General features: G+C 41.3%; 1 protein-coding gene across 1 annotated transcript in view; it reads right to left on the minus strand.

Annotated features, from left to right (window-relative positions):
- Window positions 1–27,057, minus strand: part of LOC129102466 (stromelysin-3-like) — a 28,451-nt gene extending 1,394 nt beyond the window's left edge. The window contains exons 1-6 of the mRNA XM_054612629.1: window positions 26,821–27,057; window positions 18,621–18,904; window positions 15,700–15,843; window positions 3,145–3,278; window positions 1,815–2,029; window positions 684–888 (exon numbers count right to left, since the gene is read on the minus strand). Of these exons, the coding sequence (XP_054468604.1) occupies window positions 684–888; window positions 1,815–2,029; window positions 3,145–3,278; window positions 15,700–15,843; window positions 18,621–18,904; window positions 26,821–26,931 (1,093 nt within the window). The 5' untranslated portion in view covers window positions 26,932–27,057. The remainder of the gene's footprint in view (window positions 1–683; window positions 889–1,814; window positions 2,030–3,144; window positions 3,279–15,699; window positions 15,844–18,620; window positions 18,905–26,820) is intronic.
- Window positions 27,058–27,573: the final 516 nt, after the last annotated feature.

The following is a 27,573-nucleotide window of genomic DNA, read 5'->3' on the forward strand; positions in this document are numbered from 1 at the left end:
CGCCGGGGGTCTGATTCAAAAGGACTGCCCAGACTCCCCACCAAATCAACAAACTTTCTGTTGCTGCCACTACATAGTCAGTGATTGGGTTTGCGCTGGCTCCCAGAGCTTCTGCACGTTCTCCTCCCGGCAAAGTAGTCTCTTGGTGGAGGGGAGAACTAAACAAAAATACGAATGGTTTTCTACTTTACTGCTTTAATTTCTCATTGTTTAACTGGGAGTTAATTTACTTTCAGTGATAGCCCTCCAACTCCATTTATTGCAAACATGTCAACCGACCCTTCAATCCTGTTCCTGTTTTACCTTTAAATAAAAAAGAAACTTCTTCAGTTCTTTAGAGACACACATCTTACACTACGACATTTGAACATACATTTTCATCAATTTCAGCTGAATTTTCACCTATACCTTGATTAATAATGGAACTCCTTTAAGCACTTTCAATTAAAATGGTACTTGATACAACTTTATTCAACACTTACACATTGATGGTCTTTCAGTACTCCCATTTCAGTGCCATTTCCTCTTATTTTGGTATCTTATTTGTATTATAAATCTCATTTGAGCTATGACTACAACTGTTATGGTATTTTAAATTAAAAATGTTTCAACTGCAAGTTTTCAGCATTGAGCAAACATACATTGTCTTCAGAAAATTATTTTCAAGTTTCTGTATGACCAACCTTTGAAGAACCAGATGTTGCCAGATTTGTCTTCATACGCAGCATCGATTTGGTCAGGAATGCCGCTCCAGTGGCGTGAAGCCAAGGCTGGATAGCCAGCTTGAAGCTGCCCATCACGGATACGCCAAACATACCGAGACTTAAAGAAGAACAGCTCTCCCCTGATCATGGATACGGCATCAAAGTTTGTTCTGCAGGCATCCAGCTGGGGCACAACAACATACACAGCAGATATTTTTGTCTGTGGACTAATATGCATATTCAATGCTGATGAAATCTTGAAACACAGGGCATGTAGCTTTGAGGTCCGTTAGGCCTGTCCTGTCAACTACTATTGTTGTACAATACATTGTCCTAGAAATATTTGCTACTATTTTCTTACCAATAAAGACCATTTAATGCCCCTTATATAAAAATATAATAGTGTAATCCCCTTACCAATGCACAGTTGAAAACTGGGTGATATTTGGTCTGAATTTCTAAGACCTATTTCTGCTGTCTTTACAAGCGGCTAAAATGCGGTTAAAACATCAATGTGTCACAAAACACCAGTCTGTTTTGAAATGTTGATGATTGTTTAGCGTAGTTTGAAACACTAAATGTGAATGTTCACGCAAAATCTTCAAATAGTCAGTGACTGAACGTACCCTTTTGAACCAATTTGACAACTTTTCACGGGTAACCACAGTCATTTTTTAAACAACTTTTCAACAGAAAAATGCTCACTGGGTTTAGAAGATTTATGAAAGATATCCTAAATAAATAAAACATAGAAACATAGAAAATAAATGAAATCATACAACTAAAACAATAAATAAATAAAAATTTTAGGCCCTGTTAACAAAAAAGTGCAATGTCTGCGAAATGCTCAAATCGTATAATGTTAGGGAAAACCCTGCTATTTATTTCTGGCATCATGTGGGATAAATTGTTATCTTAAGCAAACAGAGACGCATTACGACAAAACGGGCAATACTGATGTAAGTGAAAATGATTACGATCATGGCCATATATCGTATGATAAGTTGGTAATGTAAAATTGATCAAGGTCATGTCCACTTATTGTACGATAAGTCGATAACATAATCATAGGGACAAAGCGTAGGTCCATTTCCATTATTAATGTCTCACCATTCCAATGTCAATCTCATTGCTCTCCGTCATTTCGGGTTGTGCTTGCAGAGAGGGGCCATATAGATACTGGATGCCCCTCTTGTCATCCTCGCTGAGCTGCAGAGGGTAGGAGTCACTGTAGAAAGGACACATCACAGCATCAGGCTCCAGGGAGTGCTGCAGGCCAAGGACATGGCCAAACTCATGAGCTGCCACTTGTGCGAGATCAGTGCCTAAACATGACAGCAAAGCATAGAGGGACAGTGACACTAAAATAAGTATCTCAATCTATAACTCTTTTGGAATCAAATGAGGAACACAAATGATGTGCAGTTTTTAACTAGGTTGTTCAACATTAATTTATTCATTCATTCAAACCTTTATGTGGTTCACCTTATTTGCAATGATTACGAGGAATACAGAGAATTAATCAAAACAAAACAATTGCACACTGAGGTGAAGTGGTTTTAGATAATCGTCTTGAATTGTCCAGAGAATATGTTGCAGATAATTCCATGTGTTTGGTGCACAAAAGGCAGATTTTCCAAGTTCAGAATAAACCTGCAGGAGTGAAGCATAAGACACAAGATAAGCATAAGATAAATTAGTAGAGCGCGTTTGGCAGGATAGTGAATGTCCAATAAGGAATTTTATGGATGAAAAGATACAGGTGTTTATTACATCTTAGTGCCAGAGAGGACCAACCAACTTTGTTATACAGAGTACAATGGTGAGTGTCACAGGGTTCTCCGGTGATGAAACTGAAGACAGAATGATAAACTGAGTCTGGAGGTTTTATGGTGGAAACTGCAGCATTTCTGCAGATTATATCACCATAATCTAGGACCGATAGAAAGACAGCCTCAGCTATGCTTTTCCTACAATTCAAAGGGAAGCTGAATCTGTTTCTATGCAAAAAATCCAAGTTTTTGTCCGAGTTTGGTGATGAGATTTTCACTATGATGATTAAATGTAAATGATTCATCAAGCCAAATACCTATATATTTATACTCTGTGACTATGTCAATAGTAGCAATCTACTATTCAGTGTGGATAGGTGAAGGTAGATAGGTAAAATTAATATTTCTTGCTCTATAAAAAAAAATAAACAGTCAGCATCACAATACAGAATGGTGTCATCTGTGTAAAGATGGACATTGCCGTAAGTTAAATAATATAACTGATAAATTATTATTAATAGAAATTGTAAATAGGACAAGGCCCAGAACCAATAGTATTCCACTGTAGGCGGAGATGGAGGTTCCGGAGATGGAAGTACCACATAGGGTGTCTCAGATGTAGGAACACGTGGCAGTACAACAACAAGTTCTATTTCAAATGTACTCACCCACAGTGTTGCCCACTGTCCAATTCTCGTCATAGTCAAAGTGGACTTCGCCCTCTCGGTGTGTCCTGGGGAAAAAGGCATGGGCGAGGATTCCTCCAGGACCATCAAACGGTAAGCTGTCGCCATGCCAGTACCTACACAAGCAATTTAACATGTAATATAACACATTTAAAGCTATTTCTGTATGCGTAGCATGTTGGAAATCCTGGTGTGAGGATAAAGTTTTGGATGGTGTCCAAAACACAATTGTCCCAACTTTTTTTTAAAGCTTACTAGTTAGCCATTTTCATTGAAATTGCAATACATATATTATTAGCAAATATAAATAGTGGCCGCGATAGACAATTTTCAGCCGAGACGGGCCCTTGATTGCCACCGGGTATTTCGCACACTGCTCACCAGCAACAATTTGTGTCCGCCCGGCCTGATCTGCTCACACAAATAACCTTTTGGACTTTGTTATGACAGTGTAAGTCTGACATCTAAAGTTCAGGATACACAGACAAAGCCAAATCAAGCTCCTCCATTTTCCAGTGATGTCACCAGCGCTTTTCTGAAAAATTCAGAGATTTCTAACTTGAATGGCTCAAAGTGGCTGAATATGAATCAATTGTAAGCGATAGGCACGCTTTAAAAGTAGCCTATTGGCGTTACATTATTGTGTTGGTTGGTAGATGTGAGCTTATCTCTAATGAGATCGACCATAAACATTATTCTTGCAGGATCTTATCTGTAGCGTTTCATTGACTCACTGTTATTCAGCGTCAGGAGATTATTTCTCCAAACTCTTTGTCTTTCCAGCATTTTTCTCCTCCTTAACAATCTTTAAAGGCCTAAGATGAGTTGTAAATCATGTGTTGCTCTTTTCTTTTTGTGTGACATGACTCCTCTGTAATACGATAAAATAATGTAGTTGTTAATACACGCAGTGAGAGGGGTGAAGCAGCAGACCTATTAGAATTGATTATGATTGCATTTTATATATATATTATTATACGATGTAGTGTGTTTTACTGGATACATCAAATGTTAGAAATGATTGCTGAAATATAGTACTTTATTGGTCCTTTTTGGCCGCTCCAAGGTCAGGTAACATAACACCACAAACAGACAGGCATCAAAATCCAAGCGATGGCTGGCTTGACCAGGTTTCTTAGCAAACGACGGCTCACTTGACCAGTGGCAATGGCAGCCTGTAGCAGGCGAGGAACACCTGTCATGGAGCTGCTGAGCTCAGGGGCACCACAGTCACAATGGGACTATGTTGGCAGTTGAGAGACTCCCTCAACTCACTGTTAGCTTGGCAGCTATGTGACAGGAGCTGCTCGCTGCCTTTGTCAGTAATTGCACTTGCTGTCTCTTCCCTGCACAGTGAGAGCAGGTCACAATTATTTAGGTTGGTGCTTGGCTAACCATAGAAATAGAATATAATGTACAAACTGTTTTCCATGGTCATTTGACTAGTACAAAAGAAAGAGGCTTTTGTTGTTAGTTGTTATGTTGACAACCAAGCCAGTGGGGCAATAAACTGTCACAGCTCATAAAGAAGAGAGCTGAAGCAGCTCTGTAGATGGATGGTTGGCTAGTTAGCTATGTAATGATAGCTTGTCCTGCTACAAAGCGACAGGGAGTGAGGCCGAGGGACTTGGAAGGCTAGCTGACTAGCCAACTATCCACTAATTAGATAACTGTACTGCTAATTCCACGATACTTAAATGCTACACTGGTTACAGAAAATGAGCCGAACAAAATTCTTACTAATCTGGCGATAGCAATGTGCTATCCTATGTAATCTCCAGACACAAATCTAGATACATCACCTTATGCTTCTCTGTTTAAGGAACTGTCTGGTGTGGACCCTGATCTGGACACCCATCCTCCCCCATACAGCCCTCCACCAACAGGACAGCAGGCCGAAGCCGAGGATGAAAGGAACGTCTCCCAAAGCAAAGCCTCAGCCCCTAAAGCAGGACCCTCCAGCTCATCCTCCCAAGGAGGGGGCTCAACCTCCTCTAAAGGGCAGGGTGAAGCCTGCGGAGGGCCTGCACCCGCAACAACTCGATCCAAGGCAAAGTTGGAGCAGATAACTGTGCCTCCACCTCAAGCCTCCGCTTCCGACGTGTCTGATGAAGAGGAAGAGATGGATGAAACGACCCTCCAGGCACCTATGGTACAGGTAGCCGGTGCACAAGGCACCACCCTTGTCCATCGACCATGGACAGCGAGAGACATTGATCAGGCCCGTATAGAACTTCCTCCGCTGTCTGCAGGAGGAGACAGACTGGCAAAACAACTGTTTATGTTCTGCCAAGAATGGCAGCCAACTGAAAACGAACTGAAAAGACTGCTCCTTAAACATCTGGGCGCAGCAAACTATGCTAAAATAAAGGTAGCATTTGGAACAGATGACTGGCGGCTCAAATCAGCCGGCTTTCCCCGTCAGAGTTGACATGAAGAAAATCACCACATGTAAACAGAGCGCTAACGAAAGCATTGATGAGTACTACACCAGGCTCCATCAGGTCTACGGCCTCCAAGAGGAGCCTATGAACCTGGGAGGAGAATGTGGTATGTGGGAGACCCACCTGCGTAATGCCTTCGTGGATGGTCTGCATGGAGAAATTGGAAGACGGGTTAAGGAAGGCTGTGTCGATTGGGAAAATGCCAGACTGTCTGAAATCATGAGACATGCACTTCATGCTGAAAAACACTGTTCTGCAGAAAAGAATAAAAAAGAGCAGACACAACAGAGTGAGCTCCACATGGCTCAACTCTCCCTGCTCCAGGCTGTTGAACAGATAAAGTTGCTACCTCAAGGACAACAACATCACCAGGTACAAGAACTGACAAGATGGCAACCACAAGAACAGCATCAGCGTCAACCATGGCATGTGGGACGAGGGCAAAGACGAGGACAGAGAAGGGGGAGAAGGGATCAAAACCAAAGTGCCCCTCCCCTTGCAAAAGACCAATGCTACATTTTACATTACATTACATTACAGTCATTTGCAGACGTTATGGGCATTGGGCATATGACTGCCCTGATAGACAACAAGGCCAAGGAGGAGACGGGACAGGCAGCCACCATGAACAGGCAGATTGACATCAGGCTGTTGTAGAAGGGGGGAGAATGGAGTGTGCAGAGACGGGAAACCACCCACCTACAGCAACTGAGCAGGGAAGTAACACACACAATGAAGAAAATACTTTGTCTACTGATTTGACACAGGCCATTCAATTATTTGAGAAGAGAACATTAAAAAGGCCTCTTGTAGAAACATATGCTAAGTACTGTATATGAGTGATGCTTACAAAACTATGCCTATGACCAAGGTCGATGTTGATGGTACCAAATTAGAATTTTTAGTAGACTCCGGAGCAACAAATTCAGTTATAATGACAAAATGCATGCCTACAGCTAAAATAAGTGACAAATACATCTATTCTCAAGGTGCGTCTGGGGTCACTGTGAAGGAACATTTTACCACTCCTTTTAAGTGTAATTACTCTGATGACGTTGGACAGGTAAAAACTAAACAAGCTTTTCTTTTGTCTCCACGCTGTCCCATTAATCTCATGGGTAGAGATTTGATGTGTGCACTGGGCATTAATCTCATCTCAACCCCAGATGGACTCAGAGTAACAAGAACGCTTCCTGCTGAGCCTTCTATGGTTAAATACAGCTTACAGATTCCTCTGTATGTTTACCAATGGAGGATTCCATTTCCGGTAGCTCAGGAAATGGCTTCCTTGGCTCACAGCCTAGCTAGTCCACTAGCAGATTTCATGTCCCCTGAACATCTACACTGCACTACACATGTTTCACATGGACCTGACAAAGACTATGAGGAACATTTCTTCAGAGACTTGAACGACAAACTTGACACATGTGACTTTTATGTATCAGACTCATGTTGTGCTATTTCTGTCTCCCTCTCCACTGACCAGTTGTCCCTGTTCAAGATTGATGGCTCTTATCCTCATGTCTCTCTCTCAAAAAGCGATGACGAGACCCTTTGTGAGAAGGTGCAGATCATTAACCGACTGGACTTCCACTCTGGATCACTCTGGTAAAGGTGACTGTAAATTCTCTGATGACGTTTGGAGAGGCCCTGATGGAAAACCATGCCTCCCTAAAGCCTTGTTCCCTCACTATGCTAAGTTGACTCATGGGTTAGACCATGGGCCCTATCTTGCATCCGGCGCAAGTGACTTAGTCACTGGCGCATGTGTCGTTGCTAGTTTACAACTGGCGCAGAGCGTTCTTTTGCCACCAGCGCCACTCGCCGGTAAATTAGGGAATGATCTTGCGCCCCAAGGGGCGGTTCGGCGGAAGGAGGAGGCGTGTTCTGGCGCAAACGGTATTTTGCCGTTTCTGAAAACCATTGCGCTACTGACCAGGAAATACCTGGTTTAAAGTCAGTGGCGCGTTGTTCAGATGCTATTTTAAGGGCGCATGCATACATGCGCATGCGATGCATACGGATTGCTTGTGCACCTCGCGCATACACTTTGCTTCTCTCATCTACACGGACAGCAGTTCCCATTTTTGCAAACCATACATAATTACAAGGAAAATAAAATATTACCACACAAGGAAAATCATTGTGGTGTCCATAAAGATAAAATAAATAGGCATAAATCTAGCGTACACATTTACCCAAATTATTCACGCGAATTGTAGCAGGCGTAATGACGGATCAAATTAACCTGGTTGACCAATAGTGGCAAGAGACACATGTATATAAGGAATGGACACCTGTCAAAGTGGGTTGTCCGTCAAGAATCAGGAACCACAATTCTGAAGACTGCGAAATCACCTTCTGTAAGTCCATTTAAAACCTTACTCTGCAACTTACCAGTTAAGTTGAGGTTACTCATAATTTTTCTATTGCACAGTGGAATGGAATACGTCTTGGGACAGAGGATCAGACGCCAAAGGGAGAGGGTCTACCGGCCCAGACACACCTATCTCTCCCTGAGTGAGGAGGAATGCAGGCGTAAGCTACGCCTGACCCGTCAGGCTGTCACCGACATCTGTCATCTCCTGGCAGATGAGCTGGGGACTGATGCACGCTGTCCCTATGCCCTCCCCGTTGCAGTGAAAATTACAGCGGCACTGCATTTCTATGCATCTGGGTCGTTCCAGCATCCCCTTAGTTGTATTGGACGCATTTCACAATCGGCAGTAAGTTCGGCTATACATGCAGTTACGTCAGGTCTAGTCCAACATGCTGGGGAATACATCAAATTCCCCGTTACACCTGACAGCCAGGAAAGAACTAAGCAGGAGTTTTGGACCAAGTATGGGTTCCCTGGCGTCCTTGGTGCTATAGACTGCACCCATGTGCAGCTACGTGCCCCATCACTAAACGCACTCACATACATAAACCGGAAGGGAACTCATTCAATTAACATCCAAGTAATTTCCGATGCTAATTGTCGAATAAATCATGTCTTTGCCAATTACCCTGGCTCAAGCCATGACTCCTTCATATTGGCAAACTCGACCATTCCTGCCATATTCGAGGGGAATCCTCCCTTGGATGGGTGGCTGTTGGGGGACAACGGCTATCCGTTGAAGACATGGCTCATGACCCCATTTCTTATGCCTGCAACAGTGCGCGAAATGGCATTCAACAGAAAACACACACAAACACGCAGTGTAATTGAACGTACTTTCGGAATTCTGAAAATGCGCTTCAGGTGTTTGGATAGGTCAGGTGGTACTTTACAGTATGGTCCTCAAAAAGTCGCAGCATTCTTTGTGGCATGTTGTGTTTTACACAACATTGCCATGAATCATGGATGTGTCGATGACATTAATGAGGATAGATTAGAGGACTTAATGAGACGTGATGCTGAACTGCATGTGCCGATGCCATTACGTCCAAATGCCCCAGCTGCTGAAACAATTACGGCGATTTCCTCCCAAGCCGCTTTCACGGAAGCAATTTTGGGTGGGTTTCTCCCATCCCCATATAAAGCCAACTCGCGTTCTTTGACTGCTCTGACAAGCACATCGGTATCTTCTGTGGTGAACCTTTCATTGCGTGCGCCTGGCAAACCCGCCATCATAATAGCAATCCGCCATGGAACATGCGCCGATCGTTCTTAAAGGGGATGCGAGAAAACGCTCTGATTGGTTCATTGCACGTTACGCCCAAACCACACCTACGGGTAATTAGGCTGCTTCAGACCAACCCTTTTGACACTTGCGCCGCGGCGGAAGTGTCATTTATCCGCCTGTAAAATAGCGATAGCGCCGTAGAACCGCCCACAAAGCTACTTGCGCTTTGCGCTTTCCCACTTGCGTTTCAGACCGTTAAAATAGGGCCCCATGTGTCAAAAGGGGGGATGCTATCTATGATAACTGAACACTGGTTCACAAAAGGTTTTTCAGTATTTGCTCAAAAACACTGCCAGAGCTGCATGACATGTGCCACACATAACACAGGTCGACCCGTTGTTGTGACACATCAAGCAGCACATCCACCTCCAACGCGACCATTTGAACACCTTATGGTGGACTTTATAGAGCTAAGTCCAGCTGAGGGTAAGAGAAGCTGCTTGGTAATGGTTGATATGTGGTCCAAATGGGTTGAAGCCTTTCCTGCAAAACATCAAACAGCAGCTGTCGTGGCTAAAGCACTAATGACAGAAATTATTCCCAGGTGGGGAATACCGACTAAGATTTCTAGTGACAATGGCTCCCATTTTGTTAACACTGCCATCAAACAAGTCGGTGAGTACCTAGGCATGGATTTAAAATACCACTGTGCCTATCACCCAGCGAGTGGAGGTGCTGTTGAACGTGAAAATGGCACGCTAAAGCAAAAACTGGCTAAATGCTGTGAAGACACAGGTCTTCCCTGGCCTAAAGCTCTGCCTATTGTCCTGATGTACATGAGAATGAGAAAACGGGTGTGGCAGTGGGCGTGGTCTGCGCTCAGCAGCAGGGCGAGAGAGGTGTGGGAGTGGTTCATGGGAACAGTGCCGTGGTGAGTTCAATCAACACAGCTGTAATGTGGTGCTAATTATGCTGAATCTACTTAAGCAGTAGCAGACGGGAGTTCGAGGGAGGAACAGTCACACACGCGGAACGAGGACTGAGACGAGAGCGTAAAGCCATCAGAGTGGTGGCGTTCCAGGAACGTTGGACCGAGTGCGCCCGAGAAGCCGGGCAGCGAAGCGGAGCGCACGACGGTCCGCATTTTGTGTTGTATTTTGAAATAAATAAATATACCTTTGTTAAACTTACCCGCTGAAGCCGTATCTGTGTTGGGGAGAACCTACGGTAGTCGAGAGTCGGCTACAACGGGCTAGAACTAACCTAACCCCCTATGAGTGTCTTTTTGCAGCTCCTCCCCACGTTGGAATCCATCCACCAGGAGGCCCTCCTCCTGACACTGCTCTCTGTGAAGATGCTGTGCTGAACTATTGCATTAACCTTTCTCGTACCCTTTCTGATATCAGAAAACAGGTTGTTAAAGCCCTGCCATCACCTGCCAGCACACCTCTGCACAACATCCAACCGGGTGACTATGTGGTAGTGAAAGATTTCAGGAGGAAACACTGGAAAGCAAAACGTTGGCAGGGTCCCTTCCAGGTGCTCCTGGTTACCTACACAGCTGTCAAGGTAGCTGAAAGAGCCACGTGGATCCACGCCAGCCACTGCAAGCTGGTTCCTGAGAACCCCCACAGACACAGACTACAACAGAGGAAAAAAGCATCTAGTAAAAAGGCACATATATGACCATAATAATGTCATATTTGTGACCAGATATACTACATTGATTCAACACAGGACAGGTGTTGCTCCGAAAACAAAACACACACACACACACACACACACACACACACACACACACACAATCCAATCCAATCCAATCCACTTTATTTATATAACAGTTTAAACAAACACACACACACAAAAAAGAGATAAAATAAGTATAAAATAAGTAAAAACACACACACACACACACACACACACACACACACACACACACACACACACACACACACACACACACACACACACACACACACACACACACACACACACACACACACACACACACACACACACACACACACACGTCCTCGTTGGAACAAGCTCAAACGTGACGTGCAAGCGCAGTTCTTGTGTCACCACCGCGGGATCAACTCACTCCATCATGGAACGACCACAACCATGGTATCCATCCATGGCCTTAGGGGTTCCGTATGTGTCCTAACGGTTGTTACTGTAATCATTGTAATCCCTATCCTTCTTCTATGTAGACCATATCCTCAGCTGCCCACAAACTTGGTTAACGTTAACTTCACATTAGACAACGCAACCAACCAGATTCCACCCGACTATTCAAGTGATACTGATGATAGTGACTCGGATGAAGAAGACGGTGTATGAATAATATGTATATACCATGTTTGATCAATATAATGATCAAAAGGGGGGAATGTAATGGAAAATTATATTAGTGTATGTTGGAAGTATATAGTGTAAAGGTTTTGAATTAAATGTACTATGATGTGTATTCTAAAGGTCGAGAACCTCGTCTCTCTGTATGTTAAGTTACACTGTGTGGAGATGCTCCTTATGTCCCTTCACCTTTGTCATTCATGCCCCCACCTTTTGGCCCTCTCACACCTTGGTCCTTCCTCCCCACCTGAGACTCATACCCACCTTTTGGTCTTCTTCCTCTCCTTTGTTTCTTCTTTGATATTCATGCACCCTTTTGTTCTTCATACCCCCCCTCCTTCACCCATTCATTGTCAGGAGATGCTAACTCAGAACTGAGCCTGGCCACCCCGGCTCCCATATATACAGGGGTGAGCAGCCTGACTCGGGAGTTCAGTACTTTGCAGGCTCCCGGTGACTCTGTAAACTTCTGGCTCTTTCATGCAAAGAAATAAAATACCGCAAGGACATTTCATTTGTCATTTGATCATTATTTCAACGCTCATTGGGACTCATCTCGGGACATAGATAGTACTAGTACAAATTGGGTATTAGTATAGTAAATTGTATTGGAAAACTTCCACCACACCTACGCTGTGACAAGAGTGTGTGGATGAAGCCTTATGTTGTTAAATTGTATTAATTTAACAGGCTCTCAGGGCTTTGTAACATTACTGCTCCACTGCTTGTTTTCGTCATTACTGCAAAAGCCAGGATTGCCAGATCAGAAAGACAGTCTCAAGCTCAAATCATAACTGCCAGAAACCGGTAAAACTCGTAAATGTGCAATTGAAAACAAATAATTAACATGCAAATCTTCATATGCATCAAATAACCAAAGATAACATGTTCGACTGAATACAACTCATATCAATTAAGTATCTCTCAAATTAAATAGGTCAATAATATGAGAGAGAGAACAAAGTTTACTGAATTCTGTATCTGTCCTTTTGACCATACAATAACAGCTTGTTCCGTATTATTTTAATAATATTTTCAAAACCTTGGCAAATGATTGACAAAAGCAGCCTAAATTTTATCTACCAGCCCAACACTATTTTTCCAAGCCAAACTTATCAAAAGTAGCACAATTAGGGGGAAACCTGCCCCATCTGGTAATATTGGCAAAAGTTCAACTCATTAAGTCCACAACTTGCTGTAAGTCTGTTTAGTTTATACAGAAGTTAAAACATCAATTGCCTCCTGATGGCGCTGTGAATTCCACCCACATTAAGCCTACTGCTACTGAATTTGGAGAAAAAGAAAGCTTCCTATCTCAGCTCATCCTGCTGGACTATCCCAAAAACATTTTCGGGAAACATGGACGTCCGTTTTTATCCGACTTCTACAATGTCATAGAAAACACCAAAGCTTTTCCTTATTTATTACTTTAACGAGCGAAGCTACACAGCTCAGCATTGCACATTTGGCCCAAGTAAGAGGCAGGCTTTACAACTGCAAGGGCAAGCTTTCTAGTTAGCTGTCGGTCTGTGAGAGCTATGGAGTATGGAAATCAACTTATGGGTCAAGACAGGCTTCTGGCTCAGGCAGACACACACCACTCAGAACCGTATGGCGATGCCTGAGCCAGAAACTTGTAGCTAACGGTGTTAGCAGTGCTAAAAGTACAAACTACAGCAAATATGCTGACAGAGCTAACAGTGTTAACCTGAGGGGGAACCAGAGGGTGGGTGCTACGCTTCCGGCTGAAAAACAAGGCCTTCTTGAAAAAGTTACTCCATTGGCACATATAGACATTCAGGAGGAATTGTACTACATTTGGTGATCCTCCAACTTTTTATATGGTGCCATCATCAGGTCAAAATTGAAATTTGTCCCATACTTGTTGCTCTTTAGCTTAAAGCACTACTGTGCCTCAAAGAGATGCAACCATGGCTATAGACTCTTATCTTGTTATTATTTGGAATCAGTTTTTTTCTGAGTCAAGGGGACCGCTTGGCAGGGTAGTTCTGCAACTGCAATGTGTAACTGGAAGTATGGTAAACCAAATAACTCATCTGAGCTGATATACAATGCCTATAAAAAGTATTCACCCCCCTTGGATGTTTCACCCTTTTGCTGCTTTAATACATGAAATCATGGTCAATATAAAAAACTCTTTAATATCAAAGTGAAAACAGATTTTTACAAAATAATGTAAATTAATTAAAAATATATAAGGTAAAGTAAATTATTGCATAAATATTCACCCCCTTCAGGTCAGTATTTAGTAGATGCACCTTTGGCTGCAATCACAGCAGAGTGGATATGTCTCAATCAGGCTGGTACATTTGGACACTGCGTGAACAGCTCTTTTCAAGTCCAGCCACAAATTCTCAATTGGATTGAGATCTGGGCTTTGACTTGGCCACTGCAGAACGTTCACCTTGTTGTCTTTGAACCATTTCTATGTAGCTTTTGCTGTATGCTTGGGGTCGTTGTCTTGCTGGAAAATAAATCTTCTCCCAAGTCGTAGTTCTCTTGCAGACCGAGTCAGATTATCCTCCAGGATTTGGCGATATTTTTCTGCATTCATGTTCCCCTCTACCTTTACAAGCCTTCCAGGGCTTGCTGCTGAGAAGAACCCCCAGAGCATGATGCTGCCACCACCATGCTTCAGGGTGGAGATGGTGTGTTTGTGGTGATGTGCAGTGTTTGGTGTTTGCCAAACATAGCGTCTAGTCTGATGGCCAAAAAGCTACATTTTTGTCTCATCAGACCAAAGAACCTTCTTCCAATTGACCTTGGAGTCTCCCACATGCTTTCATATGAGCTTTTTTTCAACAGTGGCTTTCTCTTTGCCACTCTCCCATACAGCTTCGACTGGTGAAGAACCCGGGCAACAGTTGTTGTATGTACAGTCTCTCCCATCTGAGCCACTGAAGCTTTTAACTCCTTCAGAGTGGTCGTAGGTGTCTTGGTGGCCTCCCTCACCAGTCTTCTTCTAGCCCGGTCACTCAGTTTGTGAGGACGGCCAGCTCTAGGCAGATTTAAAGTGCCATACTTCTTCCATTTCTTAATGATGGATTTAACTGAACTCTGTGGGATGTCCAGTGAGTTGGAAATCTTTTTGTAGCCATCTCCTGACTTATACTTTTCAATGATCTTTTCTCTGAGTTGCTTGGAGTGTTCTTTTGTCTTCATTCAAATTGTAGCAGGAATACTGATGAACCAGAGACTGGACCTCCCAGACACAGGTGTTTTTATACTACAATCACTTGATGCACATCAACTGCACTCAGGTGATCTCCATTTCACTAATTGTGACACTGCTGGCATCAACTAGCTGGACCTCTGTTGAATTAGGTCAGTCACTTTAAAAGGGGGTGAATATTTATGCTAACACTTATTTTACACTATATATTTTTAATTAATTGACATTAGTTTGTAAAAATCTGTTTTCACTTTGACATGAAAGAATCTTTTTTTGCAAATTCTTGTCAAAAAAGCCAAATTATATCAACCATGATTACATGTATAAAAGCAACAAAAGGGGAAAACATCCAAGGGGGGTGAATACTTTTTATAGGCATTGTAATATAACTGGAGGTGAGCTATTTGAAGATCCCGCCAAACAAGGAATTGGAATCTTTCATGTTTGTAATCTGTTTGAGCATGACCTTGACATTTTTGGTGATTAGTCTCCTTGTCTTAATAATGACAGACATACATATAAATCCCCTTTGGATTTTCAATTTCCTATTCCATTTCCCTCTATAATTTTGTGTTTTTAACTGTATGATTTTCAAATATGGACAGATGTATTGACACAACCTTATGACCGTCTGTGAACATCCAGTCCAAATGTGGTGACTTTCTGATCATTAATTGAGAGATACATATGATGAGGCAGACGCTGTACCTTCTGGAGAAGCCTACATTTTCAATATCCTCAGTTTTTGGGAGGATCTAAACATCAACCAAATAATAACTTTCCAGTAAACATTTTCACAACCATCCATTTAAAAACTAGACATATCGGTTACAGCACATGCCATATAACCGCAACATTTTATTCTCTGAAATCTACTATTTTATGGTGCCTATAACCTCACTGTAAGATGTGTTGCCTGCTGGTGCACCTTTCTTACCTGTTGAAGTCAATAATGATGTCAGCTTTCTCAGTGGTGACCTCTCTGAACGTCAAAGGAGTCACTGCACTCCACACTCCAAATGCCTCATGCAGGACGTGCCGCACTTTGCCCTCGTGCATCTGCCAGGGGAAACGCACAATCCTATTGGACACACACACACCCTATAAATATCAGCATCTTATAACCTTATACAACTGACTTGAAAGAAAAAACATCTCATGCAACAGTAGATTTCTGTAAATATGATTACATTATGAAACTATCTGATACTGTTACGCCATCAAAATACACTCAAAAACACCTCCAAAGCTGTCTATTTTTACATGTTTCAGGGAATGTTACTGTGTGCAATGTATGATACCCTTTATTAACAGTATAAATGGGAAGTGTTGGCCTTTAGTGCCTGCATCCATTAAAAAAAATCACCGTGCAGGTGCAGCAAGACATTACAATTTAGCCACCTATCAACATATATATTCCCACACTGTACAGTATCCGACAATTTTAACTCCATTCAACATATGTGACATTTCAAAACCACCTTACCATACCCTCAGTGTGTCATCAAAGCCTGCATGTCACATGCATAAACTGCCTTATCTGTTCGGTTATTTCTATCCTAAACCGTTTGTATTCATTTGTTTGCCTAGTTGTTTTAACCTGAATTTAAAAGCCTAGCCAGGAACAAGAGCTGCAAATTAGCTTCAGCTGGGCGTCTCTCAATTTAACAATGTTTATGATAAGATAAGATAAGATAATCCTTTATCAGTATTATCAATGTCAAATAAATGATGAAATATTTCTTTCACTGCATACTAAAGATGAATACATAAAATATTTAAAAACTAGCTAACTAAAAGAAACTAAAAGAAGGAAACGGTTCCTTGGTTTTTATTATCTGCACAAATCCATCCATTAATTATATATAGTTTAATCCCATGCATTTTGCTTGTTGATATTTTCATACAAAAGAAGTCTAGATAATATGGGGTTTTTCTTTTGCAGGTACACTGACTTCAAAAAGCATACTAAAAATTAACAAAGTGAGTATGTATGCATACACAGCAGTCATTCCACTCTGTGTTAATCTTGTGTTATAGTTAGAGGATGGACTCTTTCTTAATGTTCTCCTTTTTGGACAAGCTCAGACATGACAGACAGGATGCAATGTGAACCTCTTTACCTCCGGTAACCACTGCACCACTGACAAAGTTAAGGGATTCACAGTACACCAAGCAGATGGTAAGCTGTGTGTGCTGCTGTGTAAGAGAAAAGCTTATGTAACCAATTTAAAATAATTAATAGTCAGTGCAAATAGTGGTTAGTCAGGCCTTGCCATTCTGAAGAGCCTACAGTTTTTTTTTGTAGCCATACTGGCAGTTGAAGATGAACATTAAGTTAACTTTTAACACATTGAAAGTGTTCCTCCTGCATGTTAATGTTTAACCATATCAACCATTTGCACAATAGGCTTTGTTGTTTGTGATTGACCACCCTGCCAATTGCGTTAAAAAGGGCAGCCCAGCTAAGTAGGACACACTAAAACCTGGAATGACCCTTCGCTAAGCCTTGCCCACTGCTGCTACTCTGTCAAGCTTTCAGAGCTACCATGGAGACCACACTGTCACTAACCGCCCTCCTTGAATAAATATTATCAAATTTTTGTAAAAAGGAAAACTCTTTTTCAGAGAGAAGCAGACAGTCGAAGCAGACAGCAGACAGTCGCAGCACCGCTGACGGCTAACAGGCAGAGGTTTCATTGAGTTACATTATGATGTGTTCAGGCTCTGTTCTGTGAAAATTAGTATTGGGGGAAGGTAATTTATGCCATTATCATTATGTGTTCATATGTAATCTTGTAAAATGTAGTTTTAGTGAGAAATTTGAATAAATCCAGTTGTTTGAAGGGGATGTTTTCATAATAACATAAATACACATCAGAGATGAATTACCTGTTAAACTTACACTAGCTCTATGCAAACAAAAAATACAAATGACACGATGTGTTTTTATCAATAAAAATAGTTATTTTTATTTCCTAATCATTTCAATTGTGTGCATGTTTAGTTACACTTGTAAAGCTGACAAAGCAAAATCTGATTCTCACCCTGTCCAAATGTGTTACAAACAGCACATGGGTCTCTGTAATGTAGCAACAGTCTAGTTCACCGTTTAGATAAGCACATATGCACCCACACAACAGTGTATTGCAGAATGACGCAGTGCTGACTTGATTCAGGTCTGACTCTACAATAATAATTATTAATGCATTTGTTTTAATTATAGGATGATCCCACAACTGGCAACTCTGCTTATTTTGCTCCATCAAATGATCTCAGACAAAATAAATTTGTCTTTCTGGTGGTGATTACAATCAGACATGGATGGTTGATCAGCGATTCTGGCGCGTGTACCCAGTGCTAACCCGAATATAATTACGGAGGAATAAAACACAGTGGGGCATCAGTTCTGCTCAGTGGAACTCTCACTTGAGAAAAAACTTTATTGACACATGTCAATTTCAGCACATCCTATCGGCTGTTATCTTTGTCCATCACACAGAACCTGCATTAACTTAAATCTGCATATGACAATACAAATAAAGATTTCTTTCTCACAATTGAGAGCACATCTTTTTATATTTTAGATAGTAGCATATTTTCTAATATGCTACTATCTCTTTACTGCCAGTTCGTCACACTCAAATACATACAGTGTTAGAGAATAGAACCTACACAATATCAGTATTGTATTTTGGTTGTTGATTGGTAACAACCCAAGGGTGGAGGTCCTCTCTTGGAGCATCATTGTATATGTTTTGGCCAATCACAGATTAGCATGACAAACAACAAGCATAACATTCAGGATTAAAAGACAGTGAGAAACAACTGAACAAACAGAATATCTGTGTTTCTTACTTGTAAGTGAGGTCAGTCTTCTCCCAGCGCCCACCAAACAGCGCAAATCGCTTCCTGCGCTGCTGTCTACTTAGACGCCCCTTCTTCTCCTTCAGGTTATAGTACGACAGGCCAACCTGCGTTAAAGTTGGATAGTCTGGGACTCCACAGCGAGGGCGCTTCCAGAACTCTGTGTCATTTTTGGATGACAGTGAAGACTTCAGATGGTACTCTTTGTTAAGCGTGTTCTGTTCGTGTTGTCCGCTCTTCTTCAGATCAACGTGGATGTTGCTGTCAGGCCATACCTTAAACCAAGGCACAGTTATTAAGGTCATTATACAATAACAGGGTCTTTATTAGCCATGATACATAATAAAACATATTATTAATTTCCAACTGAATATTGTAATATCCATTTTTATGCTGATGGTAGCATCTTGCATGCCGTAAGCTTTACCAAAATACGGGACTTCTCCAGGTTACAGTCTGCTTTAAGAGTCATACAGTACTGTGCTGGGTGCCCACAACCTTTCCTCCAAACCCAGCAAAGTCATCTACTTGATGATACAGTTTGGTTGTGTTTTGCTGATTTGACTATTGAAGTCAACAAGGTCAGCTATCCCATTAGCCTATGATTGTTGGTACAGTTCAGGTACAGAGTCGTTGAGTGGGCCATTTTAAAAAGACAACAAGCTGGACCAGTAAACACACTACTGTGGAGACGGTGGAAATGATTGGGTGTGACCTGTCATGGGGCTGGTGCATCCTTGTCATGTATTACTATTGCTAGTCTCCCTTTTTTTCCAAGGTCAACAAAGAAACAGACCAACAAGTGTAACTAGTTGTTGGCAAATTGAGGAGTCTTTAATTGCCCTAAGATAAAATGGAACTTGATTTAGGAGGTGATTCTGTTTGTCATTTTTTTATCTGATATCAGGCCAACAACAGTTTCATCGCTTTGAGCTACTCTAATAAAGTGCTTATCCGAGAGAATTTAGGATATATGTTTGTACAATATGTAGCAATGGTTACAATTAATTTTGCATTCACACAGACAAATTTGATCTCTGGAGAAGGAAACAGCCTGCAAAGGCTCAAGGAAGACAAATGGACAACTGGCCAGTTTGTTGTCCTGACCCCTCTTTCGGACCAATATCATTCATTCATTCATTCATTCATTCATTCATTCATTCATTGATGCTTTATTAAGTCCATGGAAAATTTAGCCATTTAGTAGCTACACATACAAAACACAGATACACACAGGAATAAAGAAGACATAGGAATAAAATAAAACAAAATCATGTAAGTGAAGTGATAGTCTAGAATTAGTAGTAGTTCTGCTGGCTACTACTACCCCTGATGCTGAACACTGACTGTGTTCACCCAGCACATCACAACTTGTTTGTTGCGACTCTCATTAATAGGGCAGAGTTGAATTATTATTATTTTTTTAAAATTCTATTGAGAATTTTGGAGAAGAAAAAAAAGCTTCATGTATGTCTGTTGTCATGTTTTATGACTATCAATAAAAATAAAATGGGGAAAATAGAGTGTGTTTTTTTGGTCATATAGATGTAAGTTATAGTAAGGGTTTTTTACTATCTGTGCCGCTTTGTGTCGATGCAAAACTATCATGCAGCGCTGGCACACCTGTCTATATATGACCGGCAAAATATCGGAAATATGATCGTGATCCCCACCACAGCATAAAGGAGAACGCTGGCAACAACCCACTGGTAAGACATCTGCAGTAGTCTCCTCCCATGAGAGCCGTTTCGGTGCTATGGTTGGCTCTGAAACACTTTTGGTATAAATCATATATATTGTGAATTTAAAGATAGTTACACAACAATTTTTTTAAGTATTTTGCTCAGAGGAGGAAAATTTGAAATTGATTTGTAGTAATTAATTAGTTTTTCTTCAACAGAGGTGAGAGCAGCAGGAGGGAAAATGCCAGTCTGCAGGGAGAATATTTATTCATATTTTCAATGTAAGGTATGAAGTAATGAAAGACAGAACAGGAAGTATACACCCAACAATCGCAGTGGCATCTCAGAACTTGAATACGTGGCATGATTTAGACATGATGATTCCTTTAATTGGTATTAAATGTTCAATCATTCTACTTCTTCTTTTGAATAAATTCATGTGTTCATGATGCATATTTTTGTAGTTTAATGAAGCTTATCGGAACATATTTTGGTATTAATAAATGCATTTAAGCTAAAACTAATAGGTTGTATTAGGTGTTGGAACTTGTTGGAAAAACCACTAATCTTTTAGCTAAAACAAGCTCTTTGGCCTGTGAAGCTAGTGATGAAACTAACAGGATTATTTTGACTTCACAGACAAAATGTCAGTTTAAGCTTGTAACTTAAATCAAGTAAGCAAGTCCCCTCCGCACAGTGTAGAGTTTAATTCAAGTCTAAATATTGATGAATTGTCATTTATGATTGTAAAGTTAATAAAAACTAAAAGGAGGAATTTGAGTCTTAAGCAAAGCTTCAAAGGGCTCTAATGTAAAAGGATCCCCGGAATGAAGTTAGGTGTGCCATCTGGGCCAAATCCAGCCTTTCATTATGCTGTCAAGAGTAGAGACGAGTGGATTACTGCTTTAAGGCAGGTAATTAATGGCCCACTTTTAAAATGACAAGTTCAATCCACAAAGCAGTATATATACAGTGGGTACGGAAAGTATTCAGACCCCTTTAAATTTTTCACTCTTTGTTTCATTGCAGCCATTTGCTAAAATCGAAAAAGTTCATTTTTTTTCCGCATTAATGTACACTCAGCAACCCATCTTGACAGAAAAAAACAGAAATGTATACATTTTTGCAAATTTATTAAAAAAGAAAAACTGAAATATCACATGGTCATAAGTATTCAGACCCTTTGCTGTGACACTCATATTTAACTCACATGCTGTCCATTTCTTCTGATCCTCCTTGAGATGGTTCTACTCCTTCATTGGAGTCCAGCTGTGTTTAATTAAACTGATTGGACTTGATTAGGAAAGGCACACACCTGTCTATATAAGACCTTACAGCTCACAGTGCATGTCAGAACAAATGAGAATCATGAGGTCGAAGGAACTGCCCAAGGAGCTCAGAGACAGAATTGTGGCAAGGCACAGATCTGGCCAAGGTTACAAAAGAATTTCTGCAGCACTCAAGGTTCCTAAGAGCACAGTGGCCTCCATAATCCTTAAATGGAAGAAGTATGGGATGACCAGAACTCTTCCTAGACCTGGCCGTCCAGCCAAACTGAGCAATCGTGGGAGAAGAGCCTTGGTGAGAGAGGTAAAGAAGAACCCAAAGATCACTGTGGCTGAGCTCCAGAGATGCAGTAGGGAGATGGGAGAAAGTTCCACAAAGTCAACTATCACTGCAGCCCTCCACCAGTCGGGGCTTTATGGCAGAGTGGCCCGACGGAAGCCTCTCCTCAGTGCAAGACATATGAAAGCCCGCATAGAGTTTGCCAAAAAACACATGGAGGACTCCCAAACTATGAGAAATAAGATTCTCTGGTCTGATGAGACCAAGATTGAACTTTTTGGCGTTAATTCTAAGCGGTATGTGTGGAGAAAACCAGGCACTGCTCATCACCTACCCAATACAATCCCAACAGTGAAACATGGTGGTGGCAGCATCATGCTATGGGGGTGTTTTTCAGCTGCAGGGACAGGACGACTGGTTGCAATTGAAGGAAAGATGAATGCGGCCAAGTACAGAGATATCCTGGAAGAAAACCTCCTCCAGAGTGCTCAGGACCTCAGACTGGGCCGAAGGTTCACCTTCCAACAAGACAATGACCCGAAGCACACAGCTAAAATAACAAAGGAGTGGCTTCGGAACAAGTCTGTGACCATTCTTGACTGGCCCAGCCAGAGCCCTGACCTAAACCCAATTGAGCATCTCTGGAGAGACCTGAAAATGGCTGTCCACCAACATTCACCATCCAACCTGACAGAACTGGAGAGGATCCCCAAATCCAGGTGTGAGAAACTTGTTGCATCATTCCCAAGAAGACTCATGGCTGTACTAGCTCAAAAGGGTGCTTCTACTCAATACTGAGCAAAGGGTCTGAATACTTATGACCATGTGATATTTCAGTTTTTCTTTTTTAATAAATTTGCAAAAATTTCTACATTTCTGTTTTTTTCTGTCAAGATGGGTTGCTGAGTGTACATTAATGCGAAAAAAAAATGAACTTTTTCGATTTTAGCAAATGGCTGCAATGAAACAAAGAGTGAAAAATTTAAAGGGGTCTGAATACTTTCCGTACCCACTGTATATGAAAGCAGCCGGAGGTCAGTGACAGTTGAGCCCACATCCTCACAGAGATCTGGATCCATCGTTCATCCTGGATCAAGCTCCACTTGACGGACAGACAGCAGGACAGAGCGCAGGACTCGGGTTGGACCAGAGGAGGTGGACTCTGTGTTTACATCATAATGCTTGATGCTGAATCACAGTCAAAGTTGACGGACAATGTTTTCTCATGTTGAATTTTTAATGTGTAATATCCGCAGAGAGAATTGTTTTTGTCGATGATGTTTATATTCTTTGCGATGCAAATTCAAAACATGCACTACAGGAATATACTACTGTTTTTGTTTTGTTTTGTACAAGGCATTTTTCGCATTAAAGATGACAGAAGGGATTTCTCGACTAAACTTGTGGCAGTTTTCAACAATGGCCGAAAACGTACTGGAAACAGGGTTGAAGAGGTTTTAACCATTCAGCAAGCTGACAGGCAGCTCATGAGTGACAAAACTATGGCACGTGTGTGGGCAAGAAGCAGGTTTTCATTCAGTACAAACACAAAGTCACATGCTATTGAAACAAAGCTTTATGTATGCTGGGGGAATCCTGGAGAAGGAGCTAACTTGTCACCACAGGACCCTGTGTTGCTGCATCTCTCCCCATATTGACGTGCCCAAGCTTCAACCAAAATTAAGTGGTGAGGGTATTTCCACAGGGGAGCATTGCTGTTTTATGTGGCAATGAGTACAGCTGTTACTGACATGGAAATACAATGAGTGCATGCAGGTATGAACATGCACATGACTGGAAAAATGTGCCCCACACACCAACACATAAAAACACACAGACACACACAAGTCTATTCTGAAAACCTCAACAAAGCTGTATCATACACGGTAAGCAGATGTCTGGAAAGTCCCTGTTCAGTCAGGTCAGGTCGTCTGCCGTATCACACAGGGAGAGTGTTATGAAAGGTTTTCAAGGATGCTGATCTGACATTATTGGGAATGACTACCTTTACAACTTGCAATTACAGAAAACTGAGCAGAATCGGATATGGCTCCTGCATTCATCACACTACATGTGTGATAAGATCTACTCCCACAGTCAGGCAGATAACAAAAAAAAGATGTGCACATTGGAAGAAATCTCTCAAGGGTAAATATTTACCCGCAAAAGGTCCTAGACATCAGCAGGCATTTTTTTGCACACAAACTGACTGATTATGCCAAGTGGAGAAAATATTTGCAGGATAAAAAGGATTAGCATGAATGGAGATGACAGACTGATCCTCCACTGTAAACATCTCTCACTAAACCTCTTCTGTGATGCACCTTTTCAGTCCTGAGGCCTAAGTTTAATACTGCTGTTTAATTAATAGGCTGTATGACTCACTGTGTGGAAGTTACTGGGATCATTCTTTAAATGCTTGCATAAAATATTTATGTATTAACACTGTTAAACCAAAATATAACAAAAAATAAATATATATAAATTAACTGAATTGTTATTTATTATTATTATTATTATTGCAATAAATTATACACCAGCAAATTGCTAAAAGAAATCTTCAAAATCAAAAGAAATTACAAGTCAAGTATAAACATTTGTTATGCTGCATTGTTCAAAACTTAAACAGGAATTACAATAAAAGGATATAATGTATACAGTATATGAACATAACATTTAATTTAATTGAAAAGATCAGCCCCACTGTCACAGAAACCCAATCCTATGCGAGTCAGTATCGGCTCGATATCCGTTATTAGCATTGGTGCATCCCTACAGTTTTCTACATAACATACACAAGTGAAAGCTACTGTTGACAATGGTGGAAGAACTATTTACATCATTCACTTAAGAAAAAGTACAAGTAGCACAATGTTTCAATACTTAAAGTGAAAGTCCCGCATTTTGAATCCTACAGTGGAAACAGGTATTGAACCCAATATTGACACACATAGTTTTGTGCTGTTCACAGCAGTATTAAAGACGCCAAACCTCCAACATTAGGTCGCTACATTTCAGTGATTCAGAAAGAGCACATCTATCAGAGACATTAGTTTTTTGTTCATTTTTCTATTCGAGCAGTGGTCACTGGCTGCACCCACAGATGCCAGCACAGCTTGGGTCAAAAGTCAACGAAATAAAACTTTCAGCAGACCTTCATTACGAATGATTATTTTCATTACCAATTAATGTGTTGATTATTTTTTCAATTAATCGATTACCGTAGTTGTTTGTTTAAAATATTATGAAAAACATCCATAGTTTCTCAGAGCCCAAGGTGACATCTTCAAATGTTATTTTGTGATCAACAGTCCAAACAGAACCTCTGGGACCTGCAGAGCAGCGAGGAGAAGCTCTGCTCCTGGTCAGAGGAGGAGACTCTGCTACTGGGTGTTGAGCTCTCCTCCTCCCACCGGAGCACGGTTGAGACAATATTGTGGTGACAAAATCTGTCAGACATACAAACAATTTCCCCCTAAATTGTAGGGGAGTTGAAGTAGCAGAAAATGGAAATACCCAAGTAAATATCAAGGACTTCAAAATTATTCATTATTGCAGTACTCTAATAATGTGCTTAGTCACTTTCCACAAACTCAATATGGCAAACTAAAAAAGTGAACAGAAATCATTCACTGTCAATCAAGAAGTGTTTAATGGCAGGCTGCCAGGTAGCTCACCTGGAAGAGCAGGCGCACCATTTACCAGGTTCAAATCAGACCTGTGACCTTTTCCTGCATGGCCCTCTCTATCTTCCCTTTCCAGTCTATCTATCCTGTCAACATTAGAGGCAAAATGGCCAAAAAGCAATGTAATGAAAGAAAAAGAATAGTGTGTTATGGGGTGGCTTAATGCCCACACACAACATGTTGTCAGGGTTCCACTGCATAAAAGGAAGATCAATCTGATTTGCTAATAAAATCACGGATATATAATGAATAGCAGTGTTTGATACTGTTGTATTATGGTCGCATTTGGCTGGGCTGGTTGTTTGTCAGAATGATGCACCAGTCGCCTGGTGTCTGTTGGCCTGATGTGTCACTCTCTAATGAGCTATCTGCATGTGATCTTCTATTCTTTTGAGTCAGCAAACAAGCAGAGTTTTTTAACCACCAGCAGTTGCCAGATGACCTGACTCTGCCTGCTTAATCTGACTCTCACTCACGCTGCTGACAGCTATACCGCAAAACAGGCCTGGCATCCATCAAACAGCAGAAGCTTTTAAACAGATGTTGTTCTATCTGGGAATACAGTACAATGACATAGCATGCATGAGGCTTCAGAGTTTTTTTACTTCTTCAAAAGGAAGTTTGATTCTATAACAAAAATCCCTTTCCATTTATAAATACAGTATCTAATCCACACTCATCCTGAAATAGATTAAACATGTATGGTAACTACAGGACCAATGAGTTTTCCAGGGTTAATAATGATTTCAAATGTCAGATATTTCATGTTGGCAGCAGCTTGAGCGTATGAGAACAAAAGCAGTTTCAATCAGAGCTCTTGTTGAGCTGAAAGCTGGCATGCAGCCTTGTATTAAACTGACAGGAGTTTGTAGCTCTTTAATATAACCATTTCACCTCACTTCAGTTTGAACCACTTATCTGTAGTGAACAAGAGATTATATATTGTATTATTTTTTATAATCACTGAATGGGAGAGATTCTGGAAAAAAAGATCCGAGGATGGTTTCCTGAGTTTTATGATACATTTTGTCATTAAACATACAGCTGCTTTTAACTAGCCTTTACTGACAGTAAATTCTGTGAAAAACATTCACTTAGTCTTTAACTTTAACTCTTGACACACACACACACACACACACACACACACACACACACACACACACACACACACACACACACAGTCCTCTCTGCGTGATATCTTCCCATGCTTAACTTCTCCCTGTCCAACTCCTGCTGAGGTGTCCGTGTTTGACTCACCTGTGGCTGCTTGTACCTGATGGCGGGCCGGCCGTGGACCGGCAGAGAACGTACGCTGAGGAAAAGTTGCAAAAGCAAAATGCCGCAAAACACGACTGACACAGTCTGCATGGTGTTCTATCACAGTGACAGGGTGATAGAGTGACGGTTAGAGCGGAGCGGAGATAGCGGGGCGAATGCTGCCGCCGAACAGGATTCTGTGTAGTGCAATGAACGACGGAGGAGGACGTCTTTGTCTTCCTCTAATGACACTTCTTACGAGCTCCGAAGAGCTGTGCATTGCACACGTGATTTAACCCCTCTCATTCCAAACGCAAGAGGATGAATGGAGGTTTAAGTTTGATACGTGTTTGGTTGTTTATGTGTTGAAACAGGAAGGGAGCAAGTTGCCCTTCCTTTGAAATAATAAAGTTGGTTAAAAAAAACATAATTAGGGCCCGAGTACCGACATCGTCGGGCTGCGAAGGCCCTCTTGAAACTGTAGTGTTTCTTCTTATTATTATTATTATTCAGCCAAATTAATTGCCTTTTTGAGGGCTTTATCATGCTCAAAGTCTCACCAAATTTGACATGCATATCAGGACTGGTGAAATTTTTTGATATGTTCAAGGTCTCCCATTTGGATATGACAAAATGGCTTGCTAGCGCCCCCTACAAAATTAAAAAAAAAAATCATTCGGACACCGTAAGTCCAGTTTACTTGAAATTTTACACACATATCACCGGAATGAGCTCTACAAAAAAATCCTCTTG

The sequence above is a fragment of the Anoplopoma fimbria genome, chromosome 14 (assembly GCF_027596085.1).
Source record: "Anoplopoma fimbria isolate UVic2021 breed Golden Eagle Sablefish chromosome 14, Afim_UVic_2022, whole genome shotgun sequence".
Lineage (NCBI taxonomy): Eukaryota > Metazoa > Chordata > Actinopteri > Perciformes > Anoplopomatidae > Anoplopoma > Anoplopoma fimbria.